This window comes from Corylus avellana, chromosome ca5 (assembly GCF_901000735.1).
Source record: "Corylus avellana chromosome ca5, CavTom2PMs-1.0".
Classification (NCBI taxonomy): domain Eukaryota; kingdom Viridiplantae; phylum Streptophyta; class Magnoliopsida; order Fagales; family Betulaceae; genus Corylus; species Corylus avellana.
This window is the reverse complement of record NC_081545.1, coordinates 31,948,608-31,961,553: the sequence shown is the minus strand read 5'-3', so window position 1 is coordinate 31,961,553 and position 12,946 is coordinate 31,948,608. Positions and strand designations below refer to the sequence as shown.

At 37.2% G+C, this 12,946-nt stretch overlaps 1 protein-coding gene and 2 pseudogenes across 1 annotated transcript; 1 reads left to right on the top strand and 2 right to left on the bottom strand.

Moving 5' to 3' along the window:
• Window positions 1-1,039: 1,039 nt before the first annotated feature.
• LOC132182990 (UDP-glycosyltransferase 83A1-like) lies at window positions 1,040-2,735 on the bottom strand (annotated as a pseudogene).
• A 1,911-nt stretch (window positions 2,736-4,646) lies between these two features.
• Window positions 4,647-6,287, bottom strand: LOC132180445 (UDP-glycosyltransferase 83A1-like). The gene is made up of 2 exons (XM_059593269.1): window positions 5,807-6,287; window positions 4,647-5,539 (listed from the first exon to the last, which is right to left on the bottom strand). Exons 1-2 carry the CDS (start codon window positions 6,285-6,287, stop codon window positions 4,647-4,649), a joined length of 1,374 nt encoding a protein of 457 aa, XP_059449252.1.
• Window positions 6,288-7,513: 1,226 nt separating this feature from the next.
• Window positions 7,514-9,604, top strand: LOC132182150 (UDP-glycosyltransferase 83A1-like; annotated as a pseudogene).
• The last annotated feature ends 3,342 nt before the right edge of the window (window positions 9,605-12,946 follow it).

Sequence of the window (12,946 nt, the reverse complement as noted above, 5' to 3'; positions counted from 1 at the left end):
GGATTAGCGGCCACAAAGGGTACCATGCATGTGCTCTTTTTACCTTTATGTTTTTTCATATTCTTTTGGATTATATATATTTTTTAAGCCTAACATTTCCTTTATAATAATAATTTAATGAAATAAATTATTTAAACTCTCTTTCTCTCTCTCTCTTTTATCAAAAATAATAATTTACATAAAACTTATAAATAATTTATTCTGTAAATTAAAATTATAAAATTATAAAAACAATCAAGTGTAAATTGGAACCCTTTAAAAATTTTAACATATTCACTTATATATATATATATATATATATATAAACCATTATTTTTTTTTGTTTTCCAACTCGTATATTAGAAACTTGTACAAAATCAAATGAAGGATCTAAGTGTTAAATTATGATATTTCAATTTTAAAAAGATTTAAAATTAGTATATTTAACGGTATATAATATCATATTATTTATTGACATTATATACATGATTAGATGCATAACTTTAAAAAATCCTGATCTGATGTTATGTTGACACAAACAATAAAAAATAAGTCTTTGTTGGGATGGTTGGGTGACTTCAAGAGCCCACAGAATTTGTGTAATTCCTTGCACTCAAACGTGCTATCCCTTTTGTGAAGATTTTTGGGGCAAGATTTGACTGTCTAATAGGAAAATGTGGAAAAGAAGTCTTTGTTTGAGATACTTCCTTGTTGAAGTAGGTAGTCTAATTCATTGTCCACCTCATGTCTCATAGGTGGTAAAGCATGCCATCTTGTCGTCGTAGGAGTCATTTTCTTAAGAGACATGGTATAGTACAATAAAAAGATTTTTTTTTTGTCCATAAAAGTTTTAGATGGCAAAAGGCCACAAGTTCTTAAGTGAGTGACTACGATTAAATAAACAGTAGTTAAAGGCTTATAGCCTCTTGACACCTAAGACTTTTATCAACAAAATATAGTTTGTTTATTGCAGTATAGCATTATTATTCTCTTATTAAGCTAGCATTAAGTCCTAGCTAGCTTGCTTGATAATTGCCCCTCAATGTTGGCTGTATTTTCATGGCTGTCTTTCCAATATATATGTATAATGGAAGAACAATACAAAGAGGAAAGGTAAAAACATAAGGGAAAGAAGAAGAAGAAGCAAAAGCCTATGCCTTAAGCCATTCAACGAAGTTGTTGAGATTTTTGTCAGAGCAGCCACCTTCTTTGACATTGTTTGAAACCAATTGCTGGAGATCCAAAGCCCTTGATTTGAAGTTTTCATCACCAAGCAGTTTATCTACCTTTTTCTTGATCTCTCCTTGCCTAACAATCCCCCTTTCGTCTCTGTTAAACTTCAACCCAATCTTCCAAACATCACAAATGTAGCTCTCATTATAGCTGGTCAGCAAAGTAAGGCCAGCACAGGAAAGGGACCCCATTGCTTACACCCTCTATTGTTGAGTTCCAACCGCAATGGCTCAAGAAGCAAGCAATGGAAGGATGGCCGAGAACTTTCTGTTGGGGTGCCCACCCAACCAACTTTCCCCGACCGGCTACTCTTTCTAGGAATCCTGCTGGACAGGCATCACTTGCTCCTTGGGTGATGTCTGGTCTCACAACCCATAGGAAAGGCCTGTTTGATAGTTCAAGGCCTAGAGCCAATTCCTGGAATTGGGTCTCGTCAATAACTGTAAAGCTGCCAAATGCAACATAAACGACTGAGCGCAGTGGCTGCTGGTCGAGCCATTCTAAGCAAGTTATGTCTTCCTGCCAGAAGTGGCCTGCTGAATTCTGGCCCCAGTTGCTTGCCAAAAGTGGGCCTATTGGTATCATCTCTGGAGCCACGCTGAATGCTGCTGGCTCGAGGTCAAAAGACGAGTTGCAGATCAGCCAGTCAGCAGATTTCAGATAGTGGTGTTTTTAACAATCACTTCGAAGATAATTTTCTGGGTGGTTAAGTCACCGACGCAGCTCCACAGAAGCGTTGTTGAGCTCATCGTGGGCATGTCTGGTGCCAAGTGGATCATCAGGTTTTTTATTGCAGTTCCTGCAAAAAACAGGGAAAGAAAAAGGAAAACGGAACATCATTTTAGCGCAAATTTTTTTATTTATTGTAAGATATCCGAAGTAGAAAAACATCCTTATTTAAGTGTATGTATCCTGATTAATTCCTCTTCCTTTCTGTACTTCTAACAGCACTTTATTCATTTCAAAGCATGAATTTGCAGCAAAACCTATTTTAATTTGTTGGTGCTGAATGATCAAAGTAGGGGGCAGGATATCTTACCATCAGTACTGTTGATGAGTCCAGTGTCAATCAGCCTCGGGATGTCAAAGATCGAGGCCATTGTTGCACCTGAAGCAGGCCAGAAGGCAGCTCTGGGGATTTTCATCTTCTCTGCCACTTCCAGAGCCCACCCCATGCTATAATCAGTAATGACGCAAGTGATGTGATCATCTTCCGAACTGTTTATGTCTTCTATGAGCTCCTCCAGCTTTCCAGGCATCACCCGGAAGATTGCTTCAGATAGCTTCCCTAGATCAGTTCTGTCCTCCCATGGATCCAACCCATCTGGGATTGAAACAAGATGAATTTGATCTCCTAAATAATTCTTTTCTGCCAATGCATTCACAACCCTCTTGTGATTATACTCTGTGTTCACAAACGTGACTATGAAGCCTTGTTTGATTAATCGTTGCGAGAACTCCATCAGTGGGAGTACATGGCCTTGTGCTGGATAAGGCATAATTAAAATATTTGGATTTCCCATTTTTATTCTCTTTCTTTCACTCTTTCCAGATTCAACTCTAACATCGATATACATTTTCAAAACCAAATTCATGTCATATTTATAGGGATCTTTCATGGGAGGTGTGGCTGAGGAGCCAATGCTTGACGTCTTGTTTTATTTTTTTCTCTTTAGAACTTTCCTTATCTTTGTTTTTTTTCTCATCGACTTGATCTCATGGATTTTGGTGCTCTCTTGGAAATGTTTGGCTTTTGGGGTTGTCTTAATGGGAATTGATGTCTCAAAGACGACAATTTGCCACTGTTTTTTTCTCTTTGGCTATTTTGTTTATCTTCTCTCTTTTTAATACCGACTTGATTGCCATTTTTATCGACTTGATCTCATGGCTTTTGGTGATCTCTTGGAAATGATTGGCTTTTAGGGTTGTCTTAATGGGCGTTGATGTTTATTGGGTCTCAAAGGGAAGATGACGATCTGCCACTGTTTTTTTCTCTTCAGCTTTTTCTTTATCTTTTCTCGTTTTAATATTGGCTTGATTGCTATTTTTTTGTTCATTTTTTGTGGCTCTTAGCTCTCTCTTGTTCATTAGCTTAAGTTTTATTTCTCATTGTTGTTTCTTATGTTTGCTTTAATTTTAGCATCAATTCTAAGAGAACTATGTACGATGTCCTTAGGATTTCTGATTTTAGCTTTGTGGCTTACAGTGCCATGAGCTTGGCTTCTGTACAATAAGTCCATTTGATGCAATAAATGAAGTCTCATATCGAGTTGGTACATTCAGATGTGCCTAATATTTGAATGACATTAGGTAGCTGAATATCAGATTTGACCCATCATTTGGTTTATTTCTATTCTTTCAATTAGGGAGACACCCTGAAATAAACCAGCTCAAGATCACCAATGACTCACAGGATCTTCCCTACAAGGAAACAAGCTGATCAAGATCACCAAATGTTCACAATATCTTCTCCTAACCTCATATTTCTCCTAACCTCACCAGCAACAGCTTGAACCTCACCAGCAACAGCTTGAACCTCACCCGCAACAGCGGCCTCTTGAAGCATTTCGTCGAACAAGTGATCTTCACCCGATGGCTTGCACTTCTTCCCCCTCTGTCTCGCCCGCAACCCACACCACCGACAAACCTACCCACAACACAGCAACATAATACCACTCCAACGATTTCCAACTTCACCCACGTCGTTACGGTTTAACCGAACAGAAACAACTTCCTTCCTTATGCTTTGGGGACAGGGCAGTGATTTAATTTGATATTAGAGGTCTCTAGAAAATTTTCGTCATTCACCTCTCATTTCAATTAAATTTTTACATGTTGGGTCTCACTAATTAAGAGGGAGTTTGAGCCAACACGTGAGGATGAGTATTAAAATATAAATAAAATAACTTTTGAGTTCGAACTTTGCTTTTGTTAATTACCCCTCATTTCAATTAAATATTCTAATTAAAAGTGAGTATTAGAATAAATGATTAAATTAACCATTTCTATAGGGTGAACTTGTCGGAGTTTACCGAAAGCCACCGCCATCGCCCATGAACATTGCAGGAATCATTCCAACTCTTTTGCTAACCACAACCATCATCAAAAGTTGCCGGTCATTTTTATTAGATGTCAAACGTTGTTGAGTATGGTCGCTGACTTTCGGCACAAACCAAATATTTTACTACGGAGCCTAAAAAATTGCCCATTGCTTGTAACATAATCGAAATCATAGGCATTTTGCAACAGTGAAAAAACATTTTTACTACTTAATGATATTATATCAATAGGCAAGTCTTCCTTATTGATGTTTGCTTTCTTGCTTTCCTCTCTCTTTTTAAGATATATGATTTCAGGCAAAATCTCAAGAAAAGAAAGATAAAAAAAACTATGCACAAATTGTTTTAAGTCTGAAAATCGCAGGATGAACTTTTCTATGCTTTCATCCATTCAACGAAATTCTTCAAATTATTGTGAGAGCCACCGCCTTCTTTGATACTAGTCTTGACTATATTCTTGAGATCCAAAGCCCTTTCTTTCAATTTTTCATTGCTCAGAATTTGCTCCACCTTACTTTCAATTTCTCCTCGTGATATGACGCCACTTTCATCTCGTTCTAAACGCAACCCAACCTCCCAAACATCACAGATATAGCTCTGGTTTAGGAACTGGTCGGCAAAATAAGGCCAGCACAAGAATGGGATCCCGCTGCTTACACCTTCCATGGTGGAGTTCCAACCACAGTGGCTTATGAAGCAAGCAACTGACGGATGGCTCAGAATCTTCTGCTGCGCCGCCCATCCCACCATCCGCCCACTAGCGGCTACTCTGTCATGAAATTCTCTTGGGTAGCCATTGCTTTTCCCATCTGTGATGTCAGCTGGCCGCACTACCCACAAGAATGGTCTGTTGCAGAGTTCCAGCCCCAAGGCCAATTCTTGGAACTGGGTTGGGGCAAAAATTGTGAAACTTCCGAATGCAACATATATCACTGAGCCTGGTGGCTGTTGATCCAGCCATTTCAAACAAGTTGAGTCCTCTGGCAAGAATTTTCCTACTGATGATGACTCTCCTGGCTGGTTGCTTGCCAAAAGTGGACCTATAGGTAGAATATTTGGAGCCAAGGCAAATGCTGCAGGCTCAAGGTCATAAGTTGAGTTACATAGCAGCCACTCAGTCGCTTTCACAGACTTGTTGTTTCTTACCAAAAGCTCGAAAATATTTTTCTGCATGGTCAAGTTGCCAACGCAGGTCCAAACCAAGGTTTCTGTGCTCATGGCAGGCATTGCTGGTGAGAGATGAATGATCTGTTTTTTCATTGGAGTTCCTGAGCAGAGAATTTCCATTGAAATTTAGTATCAAATGACCTATCATTAACATGGTTTCAAATAATCATTTGTATTTGACGAAATTTAAATTACCACTTATCTCAAAAGTTGGAAGAATGAGTAAATTTAATAACTACTTTAACGTTCCTTCACGTGTAGGCACCAAAATGGGGTAACTTTTAGAAGGGTGAGTTTGAAGTAAAATCTGTATGCATGTTCTATTATATGCTGCAAGAACAAGCAAATAGAAGTGATAGAGGACTCACCATCATCAGCAATAATTCCATCTTCAATCAACTTTGGGATGCTAAATCCTAAGACCAACAGTGCTGCTGCTGCAGGGCAGAAGGCAGCTCGTCGGATTCCCTTCTTCTGTGCAATTTCTAGGGCCCATCCAATACTCTGATCAGCGAGGATACAAGTGATCTCTTCACCATTGGACCCATTAATCTGCTCGATGAGCTCTTCTAGCTTCTCAGGCAAAACCTTCAAGACTGCCTCTGACAACTTCCCTGGCTTTTTTCTGTCCTCCAAGGTCTCTAACCCATCAGAAATGGAAACCAGATGGATTTGATTCCCTGTTTTATCCTTCATTGCATTTCCATTCATGATTTGGTTGTGATAAAACTCTGTATTTACAAATGTTATCTTGAAGCCATGCTGGACTAAGCACTGTGATAGCTCCAGCAGAGGAATTATATGGCCTTGTGCTGGATATGGCACAACCAGAACATGTGGATTGCCCATTCTCCTTCTTTCTTTCTTTCTTTCTTTCTTTTTCTTTGCAGATTCATGTGATATTTACATTTGTTTTGGACACTCAAGCTCATGTCACTTCTATGGAGTGCTCATTGCTGACTCAATATTGCTATTTTAATATGGTTGCCTTGACTGTGTGCGGTTGTCTTTATGTTTCTTTCTATTAATACATTTATTTATCTATAATTCCCAGGGAAAAACATCATTTTGAGCATATTATTATGAAAAGCAAGCATATATAACAAGGTATAAACTTATACATCCTCCAAGACATTGTATAATGTATTGAGATGACTAATTTATTTGTTAGGTGGCACATTTTATAAAGAATTGATAAAGAAAGATGGAAAGAGACAAATTTTGTCTTTGAAATACTTTGTATTATTATTGAAGTCATTTTCGTTTACTGCTTTGCTTGTAATATTCTAATCTCATCTAAACGTCATTGCTTTTGTCATAAGATTGTAGTACCCCCTTCGTTCTTTACCAATTGGCCCGATTCTTATAAACCTGTCTAACCATATAGATTATAACAATACGGTCAACATCTAGACATATTTTTTCATGGGCCAATGGTAGTTACCAAGATTATTGACTAGCAAGATAGATGCCATCGCCACAAACTAGCCCCTTTCCAGCTGCAATTTTTTTTTTTCCCCTCTAAGCAATACAAGGGAAATTCTTTTTTTTTTTTTGTCCTAATAATTTTATCAATTATGGACCGTCATATAAGTTTAAAAAAAAATTGTAGTACTCTAAAAACATGTTTGAGAATGTGTTTGAAAAATATAGCTTTTAAAGGTCTGCTTGGTTGTGCGTTTGAGAGGCTTAAAAATTCGATTAACACTTAAAAAATTCGCTTGAAAAAAAAAGTAACTGCTGCAATTAAAGCAGTTATATATATATATATATATATATATATATATATTTATTTATTTATTTATTTAAAAGCTCTATTTTTCAATCTCAATACCAAACATGCTCTTAAGGGTCTAAAAGTACTGCCAGAAGTATTACTGCTTTTTACAGCTTTTACTAAGACTTGAAATTCCATAATTGATGAAATAATTAAAGAGTTCAAGACTTAATTTGAGTATTAATTTGTCCGTTAGTTTAATCTCTCTGTTTGTTAGTTGCAACCATTTGAATTACTCTGTTATGACAACCCTATAAATATTCACAAGGAATCCAAAAAGCTCAACCAAACGAGAGACATGGCCGCCGGCATCGACCATGTTCTGGTGCTACCATTTCCGGCGCAAGGCCACGTGAACTCCCTTCTGCGTTTCTCTCGAGAAATGGCAAAACATGGCCTCAAAATCACATATGTAAACACGGAGATCATTCACAAGCGTGTGGTGAGTGCAATGCCCGACGGCGACGAGGCCAGCCTCGTGGATTCGAACATCAATCTCGTGTCTATCCCAGATGGCTTGGAAAGCGACGATATTGAAAGAAACGATCTGGGGAAGACACTGGACGCACCATGCCAGCAAGGCTCGAGGAGCTCATACGAGGTATTGATGCATCAAACGGCGCCGACGATAACAACAACATTACATGTATTCTGGCCGATGGGTCGATGGGTTGGGCTGTGGAAGTCGCCAAAAAGATGGGAATTAGAGCCGCCATCTATTGGTCTACCGCCGCCGCTTCTTCCGCCTTGCTATTGAGCGTCCCAACGCTAATTGATGATGGGATTCTAGACGATGATGGTAAATATTTGCTAAATTCTGAAATATATATGATTTATTTTTCATGATAATATGTCTTTAATTTCTTTCGCCTTGCAAAGGATTCCCAACCGGAAAAGTAGAGCTGATTCATCTGTCGCCGGGCCTTCCGGCCTGCGAAACGATAAATCTTCCATGGGCCGCGATACCCGACCCGACCGCCCAGAAGAATTTATTTCATTACATCGCGCGAAACACGGAAGCTTGCAAAGTAGCAGATTGGTCGCTTTGTAACACAGCTTACGAGCTTGAGCCTGCAACATTTGCTCTGTTTCCGAATCTCCTGCCCATTGGTCCGCTGCTGGAAAACGACCAAGCTGGGCAATTCCGGCGAGAAGACTCGTCTTGCCTCAACTGGCTCGATCAACAAGCAACTCGCTCGGTCGTTTATATTTCCTTCGGTAGCTACGCAGCTTTGGACGCTATCCAATTCCAAGAACTGGCTCTTGGACTTAAGCTCATCAATAGGCCTTTCCTTTGGGTGGTGGATCAAAGAAACATCGACAGGGCCAAGAATGCATTTCCAGACGAATCTCAAGGAGCTTCTACGAAGATTGTCGATTGGGCACCTCAAACGAAGGTCTTAGCTCACCCCGCCGTTGCTTGTTTTCTTAGCCACTGCGGCTGGAATTCTGTCACAGAAGGTATTTTCAATTTAACAATTTTCATTTATTTTAAAAGCTTAAGTTTATAAAAGACATTAATTTAATTAGTTAATTTATATTATAATACAATTCCTTACGTTGTGGGCGTAAAATTTTACTTATATATTCTCATTATGATTCAAAATTCTTTCGATTATATATACTTAAAGTTTAAAAATTTGCAATGTTGGGTTGCCAAGTTTAAAGCTTTACAATGTCATCTCTACCGTAAAGCTTTGCAATGTCGTACAGTTTGATTTGAGGTTAAATCCGATTGTAAAAGAGTAAAATGCCCCTTATACTCTTAAAATTTTTTTTTTAAAAAAATTATCCTAGTTAAATAATAATAATTATTTTTTTTTTAAAAAAAAAAATTACAAATAAGGATATTTAGAGAATTTTCATGTCCTTAGTTAGGATTCAACAAAAAATTCTAACGGACGGATAACCATGCAAAGTTTTAAATTTGGCGACTAAATACTGCAAAATTTTAAACTATGAAAGTATGATTACAAAAAAGTTGAAACGATAGGATTTGAACTGAATACTTTGTTCTAATACCATATTAATTTACTATTTATCTAAAAAAAAATTAAATTAATAAAAATAAATGAATTGAATAATTTAATTTATATTCTTAGTAGGTATAAGCAATGGCGTGCCTTTTTTGTGCTGGCCTCAATTCGTTGACCAATTCCTTGACAAGAGCTATATTTGTGATGAGTGGAAGGTTGGACTGGGTTTAGACCTCGCTGAAAACGGCATCGTATTGCGGGAAGAAGTGACGAAGAAGGTGGAGCAACTGCTTAGCAATGAAACTATAAGAGCAAGAGCGCAAGAGATTAAAGAAATCATATTGAAAAGTAGGGCAGAAGGTGGCCAGTCTTCAAAGAATTTCAACAACTTCATCAAATGGATCAAGGAATAGAGATGCCAGCTCTTTCTACTAATTGCTAGTTGATCAATTTCCTCACCCGTGGGTAATAATAGATCAGGAAATGAATAAAACTTTTATATATATATATATATATATATATATATAATGCATGTCTCAAGAAGCGAGAAGCGAAAGATTCAAAGGGTCATGACTTCTAATATTGGTAGTATTTTTCTAGTTTTGCTTCAAATTTTTTATTTTTTTTATTTTTTTTCCTTTTTTTTTTTTTAAAGTTTTGAGAAGAGTTGTGATTCTTGTGTTTGTTGGCTTTGCGACTTATTATTCTGCAATGCATCAAGAGGCCTTTTGAATTTAGTTTTTTTCAGGCAAAATACAATGGAAACTATAAAAATATTGACGTGGCGTAATGAATCATAAAGACAACAATCTAAACAAGAATTACAACCTCTTCCCTAGGGCTGGCAAAACGGATAATCGGGTAGACACGATTATGATTCGTTAAGACCCGCAACCCGATTACCCTAGACACGAACACTACCCAGGAGTCTGACACGATTATAACAAGAAAAATATCCAAGTAATCCAACACAACCCGCTTAACCCGTTTAGTATAACCGGGTCATATTGGATAAACACGATTTGACACGACTCTTGCGTTAAATAGGTAATACAACCCTACATGACCCGACCCTTTTAAAAAAACCCTTAATCAAAATTGGAAAAAATAATTTAATAAAAGGATATTTTGGGCCAAAGGACTAGTTAAATTTATCATAACCGTACAAGTAGCTGCATTCTTCAACAAAAAGTTCTAAAATATAATGTTTTAATATATAGACCCACATAGACATAGGTTTTTTTTTTAAAAAAAAAATAAAAAATAAATGGGTATGGCGGGTCACCCGAGACCTGGCTGACCCATTTATTAAATGTGGTTGGTGGGTCAACCTGCCAGACACGAATTTAATCGTGTCTTAATCGGGTAGACCCGATTAAGACCCAAACCCGATAAGTTCAAACCCAATACATGTTAACTTCGTATTGGATTCGTGGATCTTGTCAAAATTGTCAACCCTAATTCTCCCCACCAGCCTTTTCCATCGGTCTCTGGCTCTTTGAATAGGCTCAAAGTCAATTGAATGGTAAGTGGACTTTTTTCTTTCATTTTAGTGCACCCTATTAAAAACTTTTCTGGCCTAAGGGGAGGGAGGATGTTGGGCTTGGGTTCATGAAAAGCCGACTTGTCTCACACAAAACTTTTCTGGCCCATAAGAGAATGCCAACAGAGAAACATGAATTGGGTGCAAGGACGGAGCCAGCTTTAAATTTAGGGGAGACTCAGGATTAAAATTTTTTTTTGAGAGGGATCAATTAGTAAAAAATATTTTAAATTATTATTTTTTTAGCTTATTTGTTTTTTGTTTGCCTAATTTTTTTTTCTTGTAATTTGGGGGGACCAGGGCTGCCCCAGTCCCCCCTAAATCCGTCTCTGATTGGGTGGGTGAAAATTAGCCTAAAGTCCAATCTTACTAAGAAATTCTAAAGAAAAATCAAATAAGGGCTCTTAATCCGATCCTTAATTAGAATGATTCATAATTATTACAAATAAAACTCCTAATTCTGAACTGATTTATTATGAAGAAAAAAACACCTTTAAAAAACACTAGTGAAACATAACAAAATTAATGAAAAATGTGTCTTTTTCCTAACTCGGTACCTATGACGGCTGGTGAATGGTCTGTCAGCAATGCTTGCATGCAAGAAAGATTCACAAAGGGGCATTAAATTTTGTAGCCAGGCTTCATTGACCAGAAACCCTATGTGACTTCATGTCTTCTCGGGTTCTCCATCTCATCTTACATGCAACTATCACAATCAATCATGTAGGACACCCTAGCTAGCCTTTCATCTGACCCCTCCATTTCCTTCATTTGGAAATCTTTTTTTTTTTTTTTTTTTAATCTTCTGCTGACAGCCATGGAGTATCTGCATTACTGCAAGCCAAAGCTCTAAATATAATTCCATAATTCTATTTAAGAGATTATCCTTTAATGCATTTAAGCTGTCTTCATTTGCAACCCATATAAAAACAAGGAGAAAGAAAGAAGTCTTGATCATCTTGTTCTTGTTAAGAGAGATTCCCAACCCCCATTCAAAACCCAAATCTCACAATTATTTTAATAAATAAACATTTAAAATGCCAAACTTTTGGTATTTGTACAATGTGACAGTACTTTGGGAGGAATCACTATTATTTTAATCTCTATTGGGCAACGTATGCATGCTCACTATCCAATAACTTGAGTCTCTGAAAAGAAAAATCAGGAGAACTTGTACAGCTGCTCTCTGCTATAAAAAAAATTGGTATGCTCTCAAAAAAGCAAAAGGGCTTGCTGATAGGCCTTCTAGTCAATGTTTCACCTACTCAAATCTTAAGATCATGTGCTCTCTCTGTCACTCTCTGAAGAGACTGGAGTCAACGTCTCCTTATCGAGAGTATCTTGCAACGTCAGCGTGTGTCACCTTGTTATATATATATATATATATATATATGATTTTAATTTTATTCTGCTAATTTTGTGTTATGTAGATGTTGAGTTTGTGAATCGAGTCAAAAATTATTAATCTCAAATATTGTGTATCGGGTTTGAATCGTATTAAGGAATTTGTATGGGACTCGGTACAACGGGCATTTCATCTTGATTGTATAACCTAAAATTTGAGTTTGAATTATGCTAATTTAAGTTGATGCTCAGCTTTACCCACCTAATTCGGGAAAATTATCTTCTTTATTTCAAATTTTTTTCATTTCTTTTATTTAGTGTATTTTGAAGGGTAGTATTGTCTAAAAACTTTAATAATGGTAGTATACTAAATGCATTACCCTTTAAAATGCACTAAATAAAAAATTAAAAAGAATTTGAAATGATGATGATGCTATTCCACCTAATTCATGTTACTCTGTCACCTGTTTACATTTATGTGGCATTCTCTTATGGGCCTGAAAAGTTTTGTGTGACAAGTGGGCTTATCATGAATCGAGGCCCAAAATCCTTCCCTTAGGCCTTAACCCCCACCATTTATCTCATCAATCAACTTGATTTGCTTAACCTGGCGGCGGGAAAAATAAATCACATTAAAATCCAAAACAATTGTAAACAATCTCAACAATGAAATTTACAAAAAAAAAAAAAAAAAAGGAAGAAGAAGAAAAAAAGAAAAGAAAATTACAAAGCTCCCAAAGTGCCTGAAAAATAAAGTGCACCACGCCCACGCGTATCCAAAAGCGCGTGGTATCCGCATATTCCATTCCGCTTTTTCTCCGCGAACCTCCGAACACGGATACCACAACAACCAAAGCGTACGTTCGCC

Coding starts and splice junctions, on each gene's coding strand:
- LOC132180445 (XM_059593269.1), bottom strand. CDS start 6,287: ATGGGCAATCCACATGTTCTGGTTGTGCCATATCCAGCACAAGGCCAT. Junction 5,540..5,806: donor TGGAATTATTGCTGATGATG/GTGAGTCCTCTA, acceptor TTCTCTGCTCAG/GAACTCCAATGAAAAAACAG.